The sequence below is a fragment of the Gymnoscopelus microlampas genome, assembly GCF_963454915.1.
Source record: "Gymnoscopelus microlampas genome assembly, chromosome: 21".
Taxonomy (NCBI): Eukaryota; Metazoa; Chordata; class Actinopteri; order Myctophiformes; family Myctophidae; genus Gymnoscopelus; species Gymnoscopelus microlampas.
In genome coordinates, this window is record NC_139958.1 from 45021120 (window position 1) to 45043060 (window position 21941).

The following is a 21941-nucleotide window of genomic DNA, read 5'->3' on the forward strand; positions in this document are numbered from 1 at the left end:
GAATAGCCAATGTATGAATGGATAAAGTGGTTGAAATGATTGTGATGCTGTATTAACACAGTTTGCTGGGGACCCCCCTGGAACGCCTCCAAGGACCCCTGGGGGTCCCCGCACCCCACTTTGAGAACCACGGTATTAATGTCCACATTGTGATGTATATTAATGTGTATATATATATATATTTTACCAGGTGGTGATGGCTGTGGCCCAGCTCTACTGGCATCTGGCTCCTAAGCATGAAGTCAGTATCGTCACCAAGTCCCTGGTTCGCCTGCTGAGAAGCCACAGGTAAACGGCGTCACCACGCCCTGTTAGTCTCCTAAGGCCTAAAGGCCATTGCACACAGGATGCGATTATTCGCACGGAAAACACGCACCCTGTCTGAGCCAACCTAATAATCGCAATAATCGCATCCTGTGTGCAATGGCCTTTAGTAGGGGTGTGATCACTAAACCAGGTGTCTTCCACATGTTTCAGGCCAAGTAGCTTGGCCTGAAACATGTCTGTGTTTTCAGACATTTAACGACTTAACCCATTAAGACCTGAGGCAATTCTTTAAAAAAATCAAAATCCTAACAGTTTTTTGAGAAAAAATAAAAAATAAAATCTTGATTTTTCAAAAATAGCAGATCTACAAGCTCATAGCGCGGCACTCAGTGCCGCGCTATGAGCTAGTGTATCTGCTATTTTTGAATAGCCCAAAGAAATCTAAAGTGACACAGATGCGTTCCAGGTCTTAATGGGTTTAAACCCTCAATACTTTGTAAACTTGACCTTTGGCTCGGTACTTGGTCTGCTCTTTTTTCCCTCTACACCAAACCTCTTAAGCGGAAATAGCAGATCTACAAGCTCACAACGCGTCACAGACGTGTTGTGAGCTTGTAGATCTGCCATTTTTCGCTAATGTCCCCCCCCCCAGAAGAGGAATCCGAGGGTTCAAGTGGTTTATGTAAAAATAAAAACAATGAAGTACCTATCACAGAAACATTTGCTGGCCCCCCTGCAGTACCTCTGTGGTCCCCCTGTTGAAGACCCCTGCACTAAACAACACAACAATGATCCAGTCCATTCATGCAGTAAAGTTGATGTCTCACCGATTGCGTTTACATGGACACTATTTATTCATTCAGAATGAAATCATTCCAATCAGAGATTCCAACTTAACTGTTTACATAGACAATAAATAAAAGCAATAGGCTCTATGCACAGCAGCCATATTAACTCTTTGACTGCCAGAGTATTTACACATCTACCCCCCTTCCCTGCCAGAGAATAACATTGCAAAAATAGGTAAACTGTGAATTTTGTCTCCGTTTATTTTTTAACATTGAAGTGAATGGAGCAGAAAATCTTCGTATCGCGTTATCTCCTGCTTCCTTTGTGATAAAAAAAAAAAAAAAAAAAAAAAGGAAATTTAATTTTTTCAAAAATCTCGTCAATCTCGTCGACGGCTGGCTGAGCCATGCGGAGAAAAACGAGAAATCTCGTCAATGGCAGTCAAAGAGTTAACACTTCCTTCGCAGGTGTTACCAATGATACTAATGAAGGCTCTGTTCCATTTAGTGTAGCACAGTGGTTTCCACGACCCCCATAACTCTGAGAGTGTACAAATGGAACCAAATGGACCCTTACACACCCATAAGGGGCCATTTGGAAGCCCACGAGGGTCCCTGGACCCCAACTGTAGACCCACTGGTGTAGCAGAGTGTTTCCAGTGACCCAACATGCACAATATCAGCACCCTGACTCTGTTTGACCAGAATGGAACAGAGCCTTCATTAGTATCATTGGCAACACCTGTGCATTTCTTCACACTATGGCTGCTGTGAATAGAGCTTATTCTCGTATACATGCCTCAAAGCATTTAATCTGAATATAACTTTTGACACATGCACAAAGTGGTTATGACAGTTTTTTTTTGGGTCGATTTCCCAACCAGAGACCAACCCCGACCAGAAAGAATCAGCGTTTACATGCTGATATTTTCCGGTATCTGATTATCAAAAGGTTTTACCAGCCCTCTCAACCTGAATGAAAATCCTGTACGATCAGAATATTCTCTTCCAATTGACATGTTTAATATGTCATTCTGAATATAAGTGGAATTTTAGGCTTCATGTAAACACAGTCAGTCATCCAGGTTGATGTCCAAGCTCTAGTGTTTTAACCCATTGAGGCCTGACGTTCCGATTCTGCTAAATGTCTTCTAAATCCTAACTGTTTTCTGAAAAACCTATGCTTCTATATCAGTGGTGCTCAAACTCTTTCATGTCAAGGACCCCCAAAATGATATGTATTTGGCCGTGGACCCCATCTCAAAATATGTTGTTCCAGGGACCCCCCAGAAGCAAAGATTTGAGTTAAAAATGTTCGCTTTAAAAGAATCTAAAAATATTAATTTGAAAACATTTTCTAGATTTTTCAAAAATAGCAGATCTACAAGCTCATAGCGCGGCACTCGGTGCCGCGCTATGAGCTTGTATATCTGCTATTTTTGAATAGCCAAAGTGTAAAATAATGCTATTTAGCTCAAATCAAAACGTGACACAGATGCGTCCCAGGTCTTAATGGGTTAAAGGTGTACTATCTATATCCTTTTGTCTTCACAGAGAAGTACAGTACATTGTGTTGCAGAATATCGCCACTATGTCTATTCAGCGCAAGGTAAGAATCTACCAGGTTATTCAAAAACACAAAGGACCCATATACACATTTATTTAATTCTCACGCACACACACACACACACACACACACACACACACACACACACACACACACACACACACACACACAGTGAAAAATGCCTAATACTAATTTTGACTCATTTCCAACTAGGGGATGTTTGAACCATACATGAAGAGTTTTTATGTGAGATCCACAGATGCCACCCATATCAAACAACTGAAGGTAACTGTAGCTTTTTAAATTGGGGGGGGGGGGGGGGGTCGATATGACTTCAAATCAATCTCACGATTATTTCAAACTTTTGCCTCGATTACGATTAATGAATGATTACCAAAAAAAAAAACCTATACTTGTTGTGAAAATAGCCGATCTACAAGCTCACAACGCGATGCGTTGTGAGCTTGTAGATCGGCTATTTTCACTATATACGCCACGCTTGTACAACGTGTAGATTCGTTGATATTATTTATGTAAAAAAAATCAAATTAAAAGCTTGCTTCTAAATTATCCGTTTATAAATCGGTTATTGGTTCAAAATATCGGTTTCGATATAATTTTGCTTAATTGCTAAGCCCTAGTGTGTATATATATATATATATATATATATATATATATATATATATATATATATATATATATATATATATATTCTATTTTAGTTTTTGGTATGACAAGGTTGTGCAAACAAACTGCCACTGTGCACAGGGAATGTGCAGTAAAAGACGTTTGTGTTTTTGTAGCTGGAAATCCTGACCAACCTGGGTAATGAGGCCAATATCTCCACAGTCCTCAGAGAATTCCAGGTTTGTCTCATTTCTGCTCATACTTGAATTTGGATATTTCACTTTCAAACGTGTCTGGGGTCATTTTAACGTCTACTCTAGTTTTTAAGTTGCTTGATTCAGTATTTAGATATGTATTAATTTTATCAGACATGCCCCCTTCCTATACAAACCCAGTGTAACTTCAAACTCCATTTTAAACATTATAGATTCACCGAAAACACCCGTCCTTGGTTCTGGCGACTGATATTGTCCTCCTAATACGGGAGCTGCTGTGTTTTATCAATAGGCTCTATTCACAGCAGCCATATTGTGAAGACATTCACAGGTGTTACCAATGATACTAATGAAGGCTCTGTTCCATTCTGGTCAAACAGAGTCAGGGTGCTGATATTGTGCATGTTGGCCCACTGGAAACACCAGTGGGTCTACAATTGGGGTCCAGGGACCCTCATGGGCTTCCAAATGGCCCCTTACAGGTGTGTAACTCTGAGAGTGTACAAATGGAACCAAATGGACCCGTAAGGGTCCATTTGGTTCCATTTGTACACTCTCAGAGTTATGGGGGTCGTGGAAACCACTGTGCTACACTAAATGGAACAGAGCCTTCATTAGTATCATTGGTAACACCTGTGAATGTCTTCATAATATGGCTGCTGTGAATAGAGCCTATTACCCTTTTCGTTCTTTTTTTTCTTTTTTATCGCATTTTCTTTTTTTCAAAAAATATAATAAATTTTAAAAAAAGTAATTGAAAAAACACGGCCCCCTCACACATTAGAAGGCCGATATCAGCTTGAAAAATAAATACCCCTTTAAGCATTTAACGGTAGGGTAAGTGAATGTAAAGTGAATGGCTGGGGGTGCCGGGGTTCAAGCGGTTCACTTGGTGTCGTGTTGTTTTCAGACCTACGTTAAAAGTCAGGACAAGGCGTTTGCGGCGGCCACCATCCAGGCCATCGGACGATGTGCCACCAACATCAGTGAGGTGACGGACACCTGTCTGAACGGACTGGTGCTGCTGCTGTCCAACAGAGACGGTAATGTCTGAACATTTATCACATTTTTAACCCATTAAGACCTGAGGCGATAATTTAAAAAAAAAACAGTTTTTGTACAAATTGATATGTACTGTATTTGGCTGTGGACCCCCATATCAATTTATTTTTTGCCTGTGACCCCCAGAAGAGAAGATTTGTGTAAAAAAAAATCTAAATTATTCAACATTTTTCAAAAATAGCAGATGTACAAGTTCGCAGTGCGGCACAAAGTGAAACGCTGTGAGCTGGTATATCTGCTATTTTTGAGAATCTGCTATCTACAGTATATAGCTAAAATCTAAGGTTAATAAAAATACAATAGTGCAATCTTGAACTATCAATTGTAAGCAGTGGCGGGCTTCATGAAATTGGTGTTCCTCACCAATGCTCATTATAAGATGGCTCTCTTTCAAGATTCAAGACGTTTTTATTTGTCAATGGCTTATGTAGGTACAAGCAGCGAAATGTTGTTGGGACTTGTCCTGCAGATTGTGCTACATATAACGATATATATTAAAGCAAGAAAATAAAAAATAGAATGAATAAAATAAAATAAAAATTGTATATGCAAATATACCCTTTTATATACCTGTTTGTACCCTGGCTTGTACATAGACCGACGACCGTTGTTGCTGAGTGTGTTTTACATGAGGTAACATTTGTACATTACATTACATTACAGTCATTTAGCAGACACTTTTATCCAAAGCGACTTACAATAAGTGCATTCAACATAGGTAGGGAACAAAACTACTAATCACCAGAAGTCTTAAGTGCATTTCCTGCAAAAACAAGCCACCAAGAGTATACCTAGCGTTAAGGTAAAAGTGCAATATATCAGCTACCTTCTTTCTTAAACAGATGAGATAAAATAGCAAAATCAAATGAGCACAAGCTAATACAAAAAGTGTATCGACTAAACAAGATCCAATAAAACAGTACAACAATAAAGCAAGAGTTCGTACAACTAGTTAACAACAAGTAGGCCAGGCAAAGAGGAAGGGTAGTGTTTCCTGAAGAGGTGGGTTTTCAGCCTGCGGCGAAAGATGGGCAGTGACTCTGCTGTCCTGACTTCAGTGGGAAGTTCATTCCACCACTGTGGATGAATTTGTATCCTGTACAGAGACCGTTGTTGCAGAGTGTGTTTTACATGTGGTAACATTTGTACCCTGTACAGAGACCGTTGTTATAGTGTGTTTTACATGTGGTAACATTTGTACCCTCTACAGAGACCGTTGTTATAGTGTGTTTTAACATGTGGTAACGTTTGTACCCTCTACAGAGACCGTTGTTATAGTGTGTTTTAACATGTGGTAACATTTGTACCCTCTACAGAGACCGTTGTTATAGAGCATCGCAGTTGCGCAGAATCCGGGTGCCGGAAGTAAATACTCAATGCATTTTTCCCATTGACTTTTCCAAAAATATTTATATCAATGAATTTAAGCCTAGAATCAAGCTATCCAGGATTCTGGTGAATCATGACCATAAAACCTTTTTTTCTGTGATTTTTTAAATTTTATATTTAATGATATGATATACTATGTTTAATAAATACCCTTTGTTTTGCCGTTTTCAAAAAAGTTTTTTCACAGAATCAAACGTTTTATGGTCATGATTCACCAGGATCCTGGATAGCTTGATTCTAGGCTTAAATTAATTTATATAAATATTTTCGGAAAAGTCAATGGGAAAAATGCATTGAGTATTTACTTCCGGCAACTGGAAGTGGGCGGGAACTGCGACGCTCTATAGTGTGTTTTAACATGTGGTAACGTATGTACCCTGTACAGAGACCGTTGTTGCAGAGAGCGTGGTCGTCATCAAGAAGCTGTTGCAGACGCAGCCCTCTCAACACAGTGACATCATCAAACACATGGCCAAGCTGTTTGACAACATTACGGTACGCCGTCGTCAAAGTGACATCATCCCTCTGACATCATACAACACAGTGACGGCATCACAACGGCATTATTCCATTAAGACCGGGAACGCATCTGTGTCATTTTAATATTTCTTTGGCTATTCAAAAATAGCAGATCTACAAGCAAAAAAAAAATCGTGAAAATATGTGCAAATCTTTGAGTATATATATTTTTAAACCGATCATTTGTAAAATATGTTGTTCCAGGGACCCCCCAGAAACAAAGATTTGAGTTACAAATGTTCGCTTTAAAAAAATATATATATTCAACGGCATGCACACATTTTCACGATTTTTCAAAAAATAGCATGGCTATGAGCTTGTAGATCTGCTATTTTTGAATAGCCAAAGAAATCTTAAAATGACACAGATACGTTCCCGGATTGAATGGGTTATACATCCGTTAGGACACAGGGGCTGATACACCAGTTGTTCTGTTTGGCCTTTTCTTTTGCGCTGATGCGTAAATAAAAACACATAAAACTCTGTTCTATACCTTGTCGTATAGAGCAGGGATATCACATGGATATCACGTTTCGAGCTTGTAGATGGTTTTAAACCATCTACAGTAGATGGTTTTAAAAGATGTAGATGGTTTTAAAAGAATTAAAACCATGTCAAAAGAAGAGACATTCTTTTGACATGGTTAAAATGTTAATGTTTGTCAAGGTGTTTTTTTTCCATTAACCTATTAACTCATTCCCTGCCAGACTTATTTCTGGCTGTGTTTGCCCACTGCCACCGATTTAGTGTTTTTTATAAAATTGTTTAAAAATTCATTTTTTTTTTTTTTCATTATGATCACAATTCCAGTTGTTTCTAAACATGGTTTTAACATGGTTTTAAAAGATGTAGATGGTTTTAAAAGAATTAAAACCATGTCAAAAGAAGAGACATTCTTTTGACATGGTTAAAATGTTAATGTTTGTCAAGGTGTTTTTTTTCCATTAACCTATTAACTCATTCCCTGCCAGACTTATTTCTGGCTGTGTTTGCCCACTGCCACCGATTTAGTGTTTTTTATAAAATTGTTTAAAAATTCATTTTTTTTTTTTTTTTCATTATGATCACAATTCCAGTTGTTTCTAAACACACAGGCGAGTCGTGCACGTCGCTCAGACAACAAACATTACGGTCGGGGCGGAGCCCTTCTCCTCCAGCCCAGCGTTAAACAGCATGCATGGCCATTTGAACGGAAAACTCACTTTCTTTTTCCACCTCGCCACAGACCTCGCTAAATCCCTTATGATCGCGTGTTCAACTGTTTGTAGACACACGGGGTAGTTGTGTGAGTGGCCCAGAGAAGACATTTTCAATCGACGACATTCCATTTCATTTTTTCATTCCAACAGCGATGCGAAACAGTGTTCCACGGCAGAGAAATGCAAAGCAGAGAAAAGACCATTTTAGAGGGGGACCTAAACAGGAAGTGGGCGGAAGCGAAAATCTTTGATATGACGTATTTCCGTATCCGGGTGTGCTACAATGAAATGTGTCGTGGCGAGAGATGAAGGACCTTGAGATCTTGTTTTGAAAAATTATTTTGCAAAATTACGTTTTTTACGTCCGTGGCAGATTTGGTAATTGGAAAAAAATACGTTTTTTACGTCAGTGGCAGTGGATGAGTTAAGACCTGGAACGCATGTGTGTCACTTTAGATTTCTATGGCTGCCGCGCTATGAGCTTGTATATCTGCTATTTTTGGAAAATCTTGAAAAAATATTTTTTATATTTTCTTTTCAAAAAAACGTTAGGATTTAGAAAACATTTTTTGAATCGGCCTCAGGTTTTAATGGGTTAAGACCCGAGGCTGATTCTACAAATGCCTTCTAAATCAGTCGTTTTCAAACCTTTTTGTGCCAAGGACCCCCAAAATGATATGTACAGTATTTAAAGATTTTTCAAACATTTTCAAAAATAGAAGCTGTACAAGCTCTGAGCGCGTCACTTCGTGCCACACTCAGAGCTTATATATATGCTAGTTATGTAGCAACTTATGTTGCTATATGTACTGCATATAGCTCAAATCTGAAATGGCACAGACGCTTTCTCGGTTTTAATGGGTTGTATAAATAAATGCAGGTTCCCATGGCGCGGGCCAGCATCCTGTGGCTGATAGGAGAGTACTGTGAGAGGGTCCCGAAGATCGCCCCCGATGTGCTGCGCAAGATGGCCAAGAGCTTCACCGCAGAGGAAGACATCGTCAAGCTTCAAACCGTCAACCTGGCAGCGAAGCTCTACCTGACCAACTCTAAACAGGTACATAACTCTCTGTGTGATGTAAACATTGTGCCCTTCACTGCAGTGCCTGAATATGGGCACGTCTACGTCCAAATACGGTCGTCTGACATCACCACAAGAGTGGGCATAAAAGGAAGTGAAAGCCTGATGGCAAAATCAGTTATTCAGTGCGGTCTGAACTCCCACACGACATGTCATGGACTTCCTTCACAGGTGTTACCAATGATACTAATGAAGGCTCTGTTCCATTTAGTGTAGCACAGTGGTTTCCACGACCCCCATAACTCTGAGAGTGTACAAATGGAACCAAACGGGTCCATTTGGTTCCATTTGTACACTCTCAGAGTTACACACCCATAAGGGGCCATTTGGAAGCCCATGAGGGTCCCTGGACCCCAACTTTAGACCCACTGGTGTAGCAGAGTGTTTCCAGTGAGCCAGCATGCACACAATATCAGCACCCTGACTCTGTTTGACCAGAATGGAACAGAGCCTTCATTAGTATCATTGGTAACACCTGTGAATGTATTCATAATATGGCTGCTGTGAATAGAGCCTATTAGGCCACTGATCGCTTCCACCATTCGTTTTCATCTAAGTTTCAAGTTTCTTTCGTTAGTTTTTATGATACCTATACTAACCCTGGTCTCCCCCAACTCCTGCTGTCCTTCCAGACCAAGCTTTTGACCCAGTACATCCTCAACCTGGGAAAATACGACCAGAACTATGACATCAGAGATCGCACGCGCTTCATCAGGCAGCTGATCGTGCCCAACGAGAAGAGCGGCGCCCTCAGCAAGTACGCCCGGCGCATTCTGCTGGCGCCCAAACCCGCCCCCGTCCTCCAGTCTGCCTTCAAAGGTATTATTTTTTCATATTCATATTATTCATATTATTCATATTATTATTATTTTACCCATTCAGTCCGGGGACGCATCTTGTGTCATTTTTTATTTCTTTGGCCATTCAAAAATAGATCTACAAGCTCATAGCGCGGCACATGCTGTGAGCTTGTATATCTGCTATTTTTGAGAACCACTGTTCTAAATCCTAGGCAACTTATGTTGCTATATATTATGAAGTCATATTGATGTCATCAGGGTTCACCTATCACATAAATTCAGAGGTCCACAATGGAGACCGTTTCCAACTTTTAAATGTTCTATTTTAACTTTTTTCTTTCTTATGGAGACCGTTTTGAGCTGTTAAATCTATTCTATTTGAACCCTTTCAGACAGAGACCAGATATATAAGCTGCAGCTTGTATATGATTTGCTATTTTTGGAAAAAATCATGGAGATAATAATGTCCAAATCTTTGATTATATAAATATATATTTAACAGTATTTGCTTCTGGGGGTCCCTGTAAAAGTATTTTGAGATGGGGGTCTGGCCAAATACGTATAATTCTGGGGGTCCTTGACATGAAAAAGTTGATGTAGCAACATAACGTTTTTCAAAAAACTGTCAGGATTTAGAAAACATTTTGATATTTTTTTCACAATGTTTTCCTTTTTTAAAATAAATATTTGAATAAAATGTTCGCTTGAAAAAATATATATATTCAAAGATTTGCACACATTTTTTAAAACTAGCAGATATACAAGCTCATAGCGCTATGAGCTCGTATATCTGCTATTTTTGAATAGCCAAAGAAATCTAAAATGCTTTAATGGGTTAAAGTTTTGTATTTGAACCTTTTCTTCCAGATAGAGACCGTTATCAGCTGGGTACTCTGTCCCACACACTCAACGCTAAAGCGTCAGGCTACCTGGAGCTGTCGGACTGGCCTGAAGTGGCCCCCGACCAGTCTGTGAGGAACGTGGAGGTCATTGAGCCGGTACGTTGTCTACCTCAGCGGTTCTCAACCTGCACCTGTGTGTCTGAGGATGAAATAGACATTCATGTGTCAGCGAACAGCGCCATCTAGTGGAAAAAACACTGAAAACACCAAAACACGTCAAACCCGTCAATGGCAGTGAATGAGTTAATTTGTAACTTTATAAATATGCAGATACCTTGTATACACCTTTACTGTACAGTATGTTGGTTTGTTTACTGTTGAGTAGTGAGAAATCAATGTTGCACATTTAGCTAATCATCTGGGGACCCCCCCAAATAATTAGGGAACCCCCCAGTTTGGGAACCACTGGTCTACTCTACATCTGACCAGTAAGTTGTCTACTTTACACCTGTACTGGACTCCATATTTTATTGTCATCATAGGAAATATAGTCCTCATAAATAGCAAAAATAGCCAATCTACAAGCTCACAACGCATCGCAAGCTTTAAGAGCTCTATTTTCTCCTCCTGTGAGTCTGATTGTCCGTCCGCCTCTGCCCCGACTTCTTAAAATCGGCCTGTTATATAAAAAAAATAATTGCTACCACTCGTGAACATTCTGTCCACACCTCACACAAATCGGTACACATTATATCTGTAGTCATGTGATCATATCTGTCAGCTTTTTCATGTTCCATTCCGGTTTAGGGACCAGTCGAAATTTAGAGAAGGGGGGGTATGGAGGAAAATAGGGGAGGGTCATGCCTTTTTAATTTTGGTCTAAGGGAGGGTCAGCTAATTTTACTTTGAATCCAAGGGAGGGTCATGCAATTTTGAATTGATGAAATAGTTCGTTTTTTATATACCTTTTAAGTACAGCAAAACAGTGGTCAATGACCCCTCTATTTCAAATGATACAAAGAATTCAAATCAAGTAACACCGTGGTCTATTTAGAATCCATGACAGTCATTAACACGCCATCAACGCACTGCGAGTGTGAACGACACAGTCAAATCTATTCAGCGTCTTGACGATCGTGTTTGAACAATTAAGCAAAATCCATTCTGCTACCACTACTGTCTAAAGTGCATTTAGCAAGACTGACTACAGCAATGTTCTAAATATTAAGTATTTAAGTAGCCTTAGATAAAGACTCTCGCAGATGTATTTTATCGATTTTGAAATCCTTTTATAACTCTACGAGAGTCGTATCTACCACCCCGCCCCCCCAGATTACCCTGAAATGTCAGCTCCAAAGCCTGTACTTCTCCAAACATGTACAAATGCTAAATATAATGTACTTACCCGCTTGCCCCAAATGTTAACTTGGTGTCCGTTGTATTTGTGTAATGTATTAGTCCATATTTTCCAATAAATAGGTGTTTTGTTCGCGTCTGTGGCCGAACGCCATTTTCCTCCCTCGTTTACTTCCTGTTTACATTGAGTGTAATTCCGGATTTCACCAGATGCGCCCCGTCACCACCGCCCATTGGGAACCTCCGACAGAATTGGCCACAGACGGGATCAAAACACTTATTTATTGAAAGATATGGACTAATACATGGCATAAACACGCCTTACACCGAGTTAACATTTAGCATTTGTACATGTTGGGAGAAGTACGGTCTTTGGAGCTGACATTTCACAGCAATCTGGGGGGTGGTAGGTAGATAAGACTCTCGTACATGTTAAAATCGATAAAATACACCTGCGAGGGTTTTTTTTTAATCTATATTAGATAAAGAGCGAGAGGATATGAACAGTATAATTATTTTTCATCCACAAATACCTACTGTATCTGTCTCAAAATAAGACGGATCACTGATTGTCTGCGCTTCTCTGTGTGAGTCTGCTCTTGTTGAATGGACAATGGACATGTGAGTGCGTGCGCCCGGCATGGTTATAGGTTTCGATTGGACACTTCGTTGCGCGCTGTATCGCGTACCGAAAATAGACGATCTACAAGCTCACAATGCTTGGTGCTGGGACGCATTGTGAGCTTGTAGAACGGCTATAATTCTGTGCGTGACACAGCGCTTGATTAGTATACTCAAGCTTTACTGGAGATGCGGCGTTTAGAGAGTAAGAAAGGGCACATCTCTTAGCCTTGAATGCTGCCTTCGAGTAGGGCATTTGCGTTTTTTTCACCATTTATTTTTCACCATAATAAATGCTGCATTCATGGTCCGGAGAGGGCACCTTTTTTACCAAGGGGTAAAAGGGCAGGGGCTCAAGCCCCCTTTCATGTCTATAGTGTGCACGTGCATGGTTCTCTAATCAATGTGAAAAGCAAAACATTGGACATATCAGTTTTAAATGTCATGTTGTATTTGATGGGGAGGGTTAGGGGTGTCAAGAATTTCACAATACAATACATGTTGGGCATGATATCTATATGATATATTATACAGCAAGTGCTCTCTATTGATGATGTGTCGCGAGCAGTGCTGAGCGCTACTTTGAAAAACCCAGACGGGCGGTGCTAAAATCAACTCTTTCTGAAAACTCGTTCCTTCTATCAGGATGGGTAGCTTTTGTGTAAATCGTCGGACTGTGGATCAACCCGATCGCCAGAGGAAACGTTCTCATTGAACGTTTTTCAACGTTTCTCAAAATCCGTGCATAGACTACTGGAAAACCACAAATTCCGTGCATAGCCGCCTCGCATCTCCCCCATTGTGACTAAACCATTTCGGAGCCGCGCAGTCTCAAGGGAATTGTCGCCGTGTGAAGGACCACCGAGCGAGCTAAAGCGAGCGAGTTGCCGTCCTGAACATTGCGACATTCCCTTGAGCCTACTCAGCGGCGTTTGAGTTACGTACCGATAGGCACAGAATCGTACATTTTGTTGTGGGGACTGCTCTACTTCCTGTTTTTTCCGGGTTGCGACTGGTTACGCCCACCGTGGGACTCCCCGTACATATGCACGGAATTTGGGGGTTTCTAGGCGACTATGCACGGAATGACGTACACAAATCCGTGCAATGTATACTAATTCTCTGGCGATCAGGCTGGTGGATCCGTGCGCTCCGTAGTATGCGGCAGTGATGCTATGCTCATTTGAGAAGTGGTTGCTCTCTATTTTAATGACGTGACGCGCACGTCGCTTAACACCTACAGTACAGGTCACACAATGGACAATTGATATGCATATAGGCTAATTCCTATGTTAATGTACCTGCCGTGAGTCGGGAGCCTTTGTAAACTTTGATGAAGTGTGAATTTAAAGTAGTTTTAAATCTATGCGTGTGCCTGCGCGTCCCCCTGGCCAAATAAGTGGTTGCTCGGCGTGCAACCCCGTCCACTGAGCATTGCACCCCTGAGTATGCGGAATCGAATCCCACTCCAGTCAGTACTTTTCCGCGATGCAACGTTACTTCTTGCGGTCAATTTATTTACTCGAAGTTAAGGTTAGGAATAAGATTAGGGTATAATAGACATCATTTTACTGAGGTAAATGTCATTGATATTTTTAGGGGAGGGTCATTCTTTTTTTTTTAATCACTTTGGGAGGGTCATCGATTTTTTTTCCCATTCAGAGGGAGGGTCATGGCATTTTAAATTAGGGCACATATATTTCCTCCATACCCCCCCTTCTGTAAATTTCGACTGGTCCCTTACTATGATTGGCTTCCAAAGTTTGTAGGAGTGGCCCGTGTTTCATAACATCAAAAATCATGAACGCAGTGTTCCGCTTGGTGTGAAACGTTGCACGCACATTCCCAGTAGCCCAAGGAAGAACCAGATGTTTCAAATCAGCCACATGGTGGCAGTATAGCAGGTTGCGACACAGCCCTGGGTAGCCAACCTGGCTGGGTGGGGAACTGCACTCCGAGGAGGGCACTTTTCTAGTTATTATTATTATTATTATTATGAGCCTGCGTTATGCATCCAGATTGGGTCTAGATCCAGTTGATCACAGCTTGGCATTAAAATTATTCAGAGAGTCTGGAATGCAGAACACTTGTGGGATTTTGTGTCCCACTCGATATGCAAAAATAATAATAATAATGTTATAATCATTCCTCTAGTGTTTGATTGCTTCTTTTTGTCACTTTGACCTCAATCAGCTCTAGGACAGATTGATTATAATAATCATGTTTATGTTTATTAAAGGATCACCATTAGAGTCATGAATAAGATGAAAGTTGTGTCTTTATGTCGTTTACTGTATGTTGTTTAACACATTCACTGCCGGCGGCTTTCTAATGCTGGCAGGTAGCTTCTGCTAGCATTTTTAAGCCTTATATTGTGTGTATCTCCATGTTGTATGTTAGGTGAAGGAGTGGGCTCCATCTGTAGGAAAATCCAAACCATCCAAATCCTCTAAATCCTCTGACAAGTTCTACTCTGACTCTGAGGGGGAGGAGCAGGAAGAGGAGGAGTCTGGCAGCAGCAGCAGTGAGGATGGCAGCGGCAGCAGCAGCAGCAGCAGCAGCAGTAGTGAAGGTGTGTTTGTATCTGTGTTGGTGGGCGCTTTTAGGGTTGGGATCCGGAGCCGGAATAGGCTCTATTCACAGCAGCCATATTGTGAAGAAATTCACAGGTGTTTCCAATGATACTAATGAAGGCTCTGTTCCATTCTGGTCAAACAGAGTCAGGGTGCTGATATTGTGCATGTTGGCTCACTGGAAACACTCTGCTACACCAGTGGGTCTCAAGTTGGGGTCCAGGGACCCTCATGGGCTTCCAAATGGCCCCTTACGGGTGTGTAACTCTGAGAGTGTACAAATGGAACCAAATGGACCCGTAAGGGTCCATTTGGTTCCATTTGTACACTCTCAGAGTTATGGGGGTCGTGGAAACCACTGTGCTACACTAAATGGAACAGAGCCTTCATTAGTATCATTGGTAACACCTGTGAAGGAAGTGATAATATGGCTGCTGTGCATAGAGCCTATTGGTTCCATCACAGAAAAAAAGGTGTTTTCTTATCTTTTTTTTTCCACGGAAGTGGACGTGGTATTTTTTGCGATCCCGTGGTTTTGCTGCTTCTGTGCCTCTGAGGGACTCGGGTGGTGATCGCGGGTTGGCGAACAGCGCCATCTAGTAGAAAACCACTGAAAACACGTCAAAGACGTCCTTGGCACCGAATGAGTCACGGTCACACTATTATTGCGTCAGATATTGGTGAAATATCTGTGAAATTATCGGTGAAAAAATATCATTTTTAACTCATTCAGTGCCAATGAAAATAATTGCGAACTGTGCCAGCAATTTTAAAATTTTCTTTTTCAAGTAGTCACAGAATATTTGTGTCCAGTATAATCAATCCCCTGATGGGTGCTAATCACTGAGGGTTGCACTGTGTGGTTTCAAAAATGTCAACGAGGTCATTGGACCGTGTTGACATTAATTGTCTGCCTTTTGAAAAAAACATAATAACATTGAAAGATACATTGTAAAAAAAAAAGTGCTCAGGAGCCGACATACAGCCTTTTTCAGTAATAAGTTAAACAAGAAGTGAATGGAGCAGCAAATCTTCAAATGATGATATCTTGGGTTCTGAATGTTTTTATTTTATTTTTATTTTTCATTGCATTGGCACGTTGCGCCATTGCGGTAAAACACGTGAAACACGTCAATGGCACTCAATAAGTTAATTGGCATGAGCATAAGGGGGAAAAATTGGTGGTTATTGTCAGACGGTAGACCTGACATGTTATTCTAAGGCCTTGTTTGTCTGCACAGAGTCGGGCAGCGAGAGCGACGAGGAGAAAAGCAGCGAAGAGTCCGAGAAGAGCTCGAGTGGATCGGAATCAGAACCGACGAAGAAGAAGAAGAAAAAGCCCAAGAAAGAAGCGGACAAGGAGGCAGAGCCTATGGACAGGTACCCACAATGCTTCACTGTGTCTTAAACACTTAAATCCTAACTTTCCCCACAATAACAAAAAACGGAAAAGACGCTAGTATAGAACCCCGAGGTACTCCTGTCAACCATATAGGGTTTAAATGGTTAAAAGTACACAGAAGTTGTCCACTCTTTGTTTCGGCAGACTTTAATCTCGCTGAGTCGACTACAGTAACAGTAGCTCAACTACATAGCCAGTTCCTGTAGAATAAAGGGTTGCCTTTGGGACATGAAATGATATTTTACACACACACACACACACACACACACACACACACACACACACACACACACACACACACACACACACACACACACACACACACACACACACACGTGCACATATACACACACACACACACACACACACACACACACACCTACACTTAGGTAGACGCCTCAATGGCCAGTGGGGCCGCAAGTCAACATCACCCCCATATTTTGTAGAGCAGCTTGCCATAACTCCACTGCAAGATAAGAGACAACAACTTGTTTCTGTTTTGTAATCATAATAATTTATCCAATATATAGCGATTATTTTAGGTACTCAAAGTCGCTTTACAAAATAAAACAAACAAAAACAATTTAATTAAGAAATGACTAGTTAGCACATTGACTGCCTGCGCTTTTTCCCCCCATGCCATTGTTTTTGTACCTTAAATTGATGGTCTTTGGAGAGCCGCAGAAGTCACGTTGTAGACACGGAAGTAAACAAAAAGTGTCTGGAGGGCGGGGAAGGGTCTCCTCTATCCACGGGAGGATTTTTTTTTTACCACGATTGGCCATTTTGTTGCTATCGTCCATTGAATAAGGCTTGTTTTCACCAAAAAAAAAGTAGAAATCCGAGCTACATGTGTTTTCTTTTAATCCTAATATAGGAGTGGACATAGGAATTTTTTTTGGGATGACACATCCGTCCATTCCAGTCTGTGTCAAGGGATCATTCCCAAGTTGTGTTAGAGGATTTATTTTTATTTTTTAAAGACTTATGTTTACGTCCTTGGCAGGCAATGTGTTAAAAAGGCTAAAAAGTTAGCAAACAAAAAATTACAATAAAAGGCAACCATATAACCATTACTGTTACTATATATGTAAGAGGTAACAGGTTTGACTACATGTCTGACATTTCTAACAAACCAAGCCGCGTGACAATCGGTAGAGAATTCAGTGAGTTATGATGATTTTAATAGTGCAGTGAGTCAACAGACATGCAACAGAATGCATGTGGCACACATGCATTAGGGGGCCGCGGCTCTCCCCCCAAAATATAGCAGCTGTGATGATGCATAGCTACAAAGAACCGTAGCGGCCAATGAGGTATCTGCGTGTATATACTGTATCTATGCGCACACACTAGGCAGCCAGCAGAGCTGTTGGAATGTCGTTAGTGTAAGTCTCATTAACGAGCTAATCAAGGGGGATTTTCCTCCAGTAGTGTAACCCACATTTTACATGGCTAATGGATAATGACTTCTGATTGGTCGTTTAGCAGCCTGGCGTTAACCAATGAACGATGAACGAGGTCTGAGTCATTTACTGCTGAATGCAGGCGCGCATGCACACACGCATGCGCACACACACACACACACACACACACACACACACACACGCACACATACACAGAATGCACCTTCTTTAGCTGTGTGACACACACAGCTAAAGACTGAAGACTTATTATGCTCCATCGTACAAAGGTGTTGCATGGCAAACATACAGTAGCAGATCTTCAAACTCACTATGTGTCGTGTCGCAATGAATTGTGAGCTAGTATATCGGCTATTTTCTGTGTGCGACACCTTCCTACGCTGAAGCATAAAATAGACACAACCCCGTTCCCTCCATTACATAATTAAATCACACACACACACACACACACACACAACTGCATTACACTACTTGTGCGGACATCAACGATTTAGTTTGGCGATTTTATAAATGCCACTTGTGAAATGTTGGGCCATTTTTAACCCTAACGTAGAAAATAGCAGCTGTACAAGCTCACAATCGGTCACAGCGCGAGCGACACTTTGTGAGCTTGTAGCTCTGCGGTTTTCGTGAGCGACACCACCGCACAACTACGTATAAATTAGGCCTAACCCCAACCCCTAAACCTGACCTCTACATGTCTATTCCTCACACCAATTTAAACCTTTTCCTAAGTGGAAGCCTAACGTTGACGATGAAACAACCATTTCTCTTCTCAAAAATTGGCCTCGCAATGTCTTATTTCTCACATTCCACTATACTTGTGGGGACGTTCGGCCCACACACACACACACACACACACACACACACACACACACACACACACACACACACAGAATGTACCTGCTTTAGCTGTGTGACACCCGACTGACTGACCCTGTCCTCTTCATTAGAGAGGATAATTACAGCAACACACCTCACACACACGCGCGCGCACACACACACACACACACACACACACACACACACACACACACACACACACACACACACACACACACACACACACTCACACTCACACTAACACACACACAGAGTAGTAATTAGAGCTCTCACCCCAGTGCTTCCATAACAAACAGGGCATAATGGCTCATTAATGGGAATATTATGGGATAGTCATTTTACGCAGGGCTTAATCAGGCCCGGCGTGATTTATATTGCTTTTTTCCTGTTCGCAACAAATGAAATCTGTAGGCCAAATTAATCCTGGCTTTCCATCATCGCACAACTTAAAAAGCCCCTTAATGTGAGTGCTGAGAAGCGCAGGCAGGCCGAGTAAACACAAATTATCAGGACAAATTGGGGGAGGGAGGGAGGGAGGGAGGGAGGGAGGGAGGGAGAGAGAGAGAGAGAGAGAGGGAGGGAGAGACTAGGGCTGAGCCATATCAATCAAGTCAATATCAATACCGTACTGAAGTCAATATACTATTTCAAACTTTTGCCTCACTTACTGTTAATGAACGATTGTTAAAAATAAAACAAACAGTGAAAATAGCAGATCTACAAGCTTGGTTGTACGCCACCATAGTACAACAAAGTATAAAACAGGGTTTAGTGGTTAATCAGACAAATTAAAGTAATCAATGAAAAAACCTATTAGCATGTTTTCATGTACATTTGTTGATAAATGAGGAACAATTAACCACACAAACAACAACACGTCGGGTCAACTTCTCGTTTTTCCTTTAGCACCTGAAAGAAGATCTCTGAGTTACAATTGGCTAATAGTCTCTAGCTTTTTTTGTTTTTCTAATAAGTTTGTTTATGTGACGCTGAGAAAATGATATGATTGATGCAACTTGGATCTCCGCGATTAGGCCTATTTATAAACTAAGAGGCGCGAGTGTTAAACAATATACTACACCCTCCGATCAAGAACAGCGGCTGCGGACCCCCATCAAAATATCTTGTTCCAGGGACCCCCTAGAAGCAAAGATTTGAGTTAAAAATGTTCGCTTTAAAAATATATATAATCAAAGATTTGCACACATTTTCACGATTTTTCAAAAATAGCAGATCTACAAGCTCATAGCGCGGCACTCGGTGCCGCGCTATGAGCTTGTAGATCTGCTATATTTGAATAGCCCAAAGTGTAAAATAATGCTTTTTAGCTCAAATCTAAAAATGACACAGTTCCAGGTCTTAAAGGGTTAAGGCATCCAAAAAAATTAAGGCTGTATGAAAAAAACAACAACACAGGACTGAAACTGGGTTAAATTTAAAAATTAGAATGCACTGTCAGGTCCTACAGATACCGTATGTGTGTTCGCCCCAAACACGTGTCTAACAGCCCCCGGAGTAGGGCTGTCCAACCGGAGGCCCAGGGGTCCAATACGACCATACGGATGGTCTCCTGTATCTGTATGCCAGCCATCCTCATTCTTATCCTGCTGTTGTAGCCTGCTGCCCCAACAACATGTGTGTAGGTGGGCTACTTAACCCATTAAGACCTGAGGCCTGATTCTACATACATCCTGTTCGGAAAAACGGTGGTTGATTTGTACACTCTCAGTGTTACAGACACATAAGGGTCCATTTGTACACTGTCAGAGTTAACAGACGCACAAGGGTCCATTTGGTTCCATCTGTACGCTCTCAGAGTTACAGACACATAAGGGTCCAATTGGTTCCATCTGTGCACTCTCAGAGTTACAGACACATAAGGGTCCATTTGGTTCCTAACTGTCAATCATCTGACCGGGGACCTCTGGAACCAACTTTACCTTTCTAACCCTTTCAACTCCTGACTGGTTAAAAAAAAAGAAAAAGAAAAGAATCAAACAATGACAGTCCAATTTATACCAGCTTAAATAACATATGCAACTCCCTTGAACACTGTTTCAGAGAGATAGGCAATTTAAGTATAATGAATATATGATTTTTTACGTTTCAACTTTAAACTCTGTAGTTATTTTCTTTTGCCACCAGATAGCATCATTTGACCACCAGATAACATCATTTTTTAGCATTGTTTAAAGCCACAACCCGTTTTCCCTGCTGGGGTATAGACGGGTTTCCGCGCGACGTCATCACAGAGTAGAATGCGCAATCTGCACATGCCCGGGTAGAACGAACCGGAAGCGCCGTTCACTCTGTTGTTGTGTTCGGGATTTAGATGGGCATAATGCTGTATTATAGGCATAATAGGCATAATGCTGCTATTATATACAAACAGATCCAACTTCCGACAAATCATTTTTATTGAGTAAACAAGATATTACAAACTGCATAATTTAATCTACTTTCATTAAACCCGGTGAAGATCATTTTTTTATGAATGGACATTTGACCAGAGCTGCTGCGGGTAATGGCGCCCTCTATAGGCTCACTTTAGAAATTGCATGCAAATCCCTCTCTTGCGCGCCCAGCATCCTCTCATGTTTACTAACAGGAAACCCGTCTATAAAGATGAGATGAAGGGCACATCCCCGTTTTGGATGGAAATGCCTACATTCCTCAGGGTGTTCATAGACCAGCTGCTTTAGCAAGTAAGCTGTTAAGAATGTGTGGAGGTAGTTCCTTGGCTACGGTGGCCCAGCACTTTGCTAGATTTCCGCCTGAACAGACACAAACACAAACACGCGGACCTTAAGTATGTATCCTCTGTATGGTCATGCAACACAGCCCATGTTTGCGTTGCCGTTTTCAGCCCCCTCTAGTGGACAGAAATATGTGTGGACATGATGGTCCTTAATATCTCAGACCGAAACCTTTCTCACACTATTTAACGTGGACAATGTTTCACTCCAGTGTGAATACGCTGGTGTTTATTTAGATAACCTGATGCACTGAAACTCTTGTCACACTGTTAACAGTGAGAGGGCTTTCCTCCTGAATGGACGAGCAGGTGTCTCTTCAGACTTATTGATTCAGTGAAATTCTTGCCACCCTGTTTACAGAGGTAAGGTTTGTCTCTGGTGTGAATACGCTGGTGTCTCTTTAGGTAAGCTGATGAACTGAAACTCTTGTCACACTGTTTACAGTGGAAGAGCTTTTCTCCAGAATGGACAAGCAGGTGTGCCTTCAGGTGTCCTAACTGTGTGAAACTCTTGTCACACTGTGTACAGTGGTAAGGTTTTTCTCCGGTGTGTATACGCAGGTGTTTCACCAGCTTACCTGATTCACTGAAACTCTTGGTACACTGTTTAC

At 41.3% G+C, this 21941-nt stretch overlaps 1 protein-coding gene across 1 annotated transcript in view; it reads left to right on the forward strand.

Annotated features, from left to right (window-relative positions):
• ap3b1a (adaptor related protein complex 3 subunit beta 1a) overlaps positions 1–21941 on the forward strand; it is a 161300-nt gene that overhangs the window by 58908 nt on the left and 80451 nt on the right. The window contains exons 9-19 of the mRNA XM_084046027.1: positions 191–288; positions 2610–2664; positions 2836–2907; positions 3426–3488; positions 4375–4507; positions 6301–6410; positions 8514–8690; positions 9347–9533; positions 10382–10512; positions 14734–14905; positions 16148–16286. Of these exons, the coding sequence (XP_083902153.1) occupies positions 191–288; positions 2610–2664; positions 2836–2907; positions 3426–3488; positions 4375–4507; positions 6301–6410; positions 8514–8690; positions 9347–9533; positions 10382–10512; positions 14734–14905; positions 16148–16286 (1337 nt within the window). The remainder of the gene's footprint in view (positions 1–190; positions 289–2609; positions 2665–2835; positions 2908–3425; positions 3489–4374; positions 4508–6300; positions 6411–8513; positions 8691–9346; positions 9534–10381; positions 10513–14733; positions 14906–16147; positions 16287–21941) is intronic.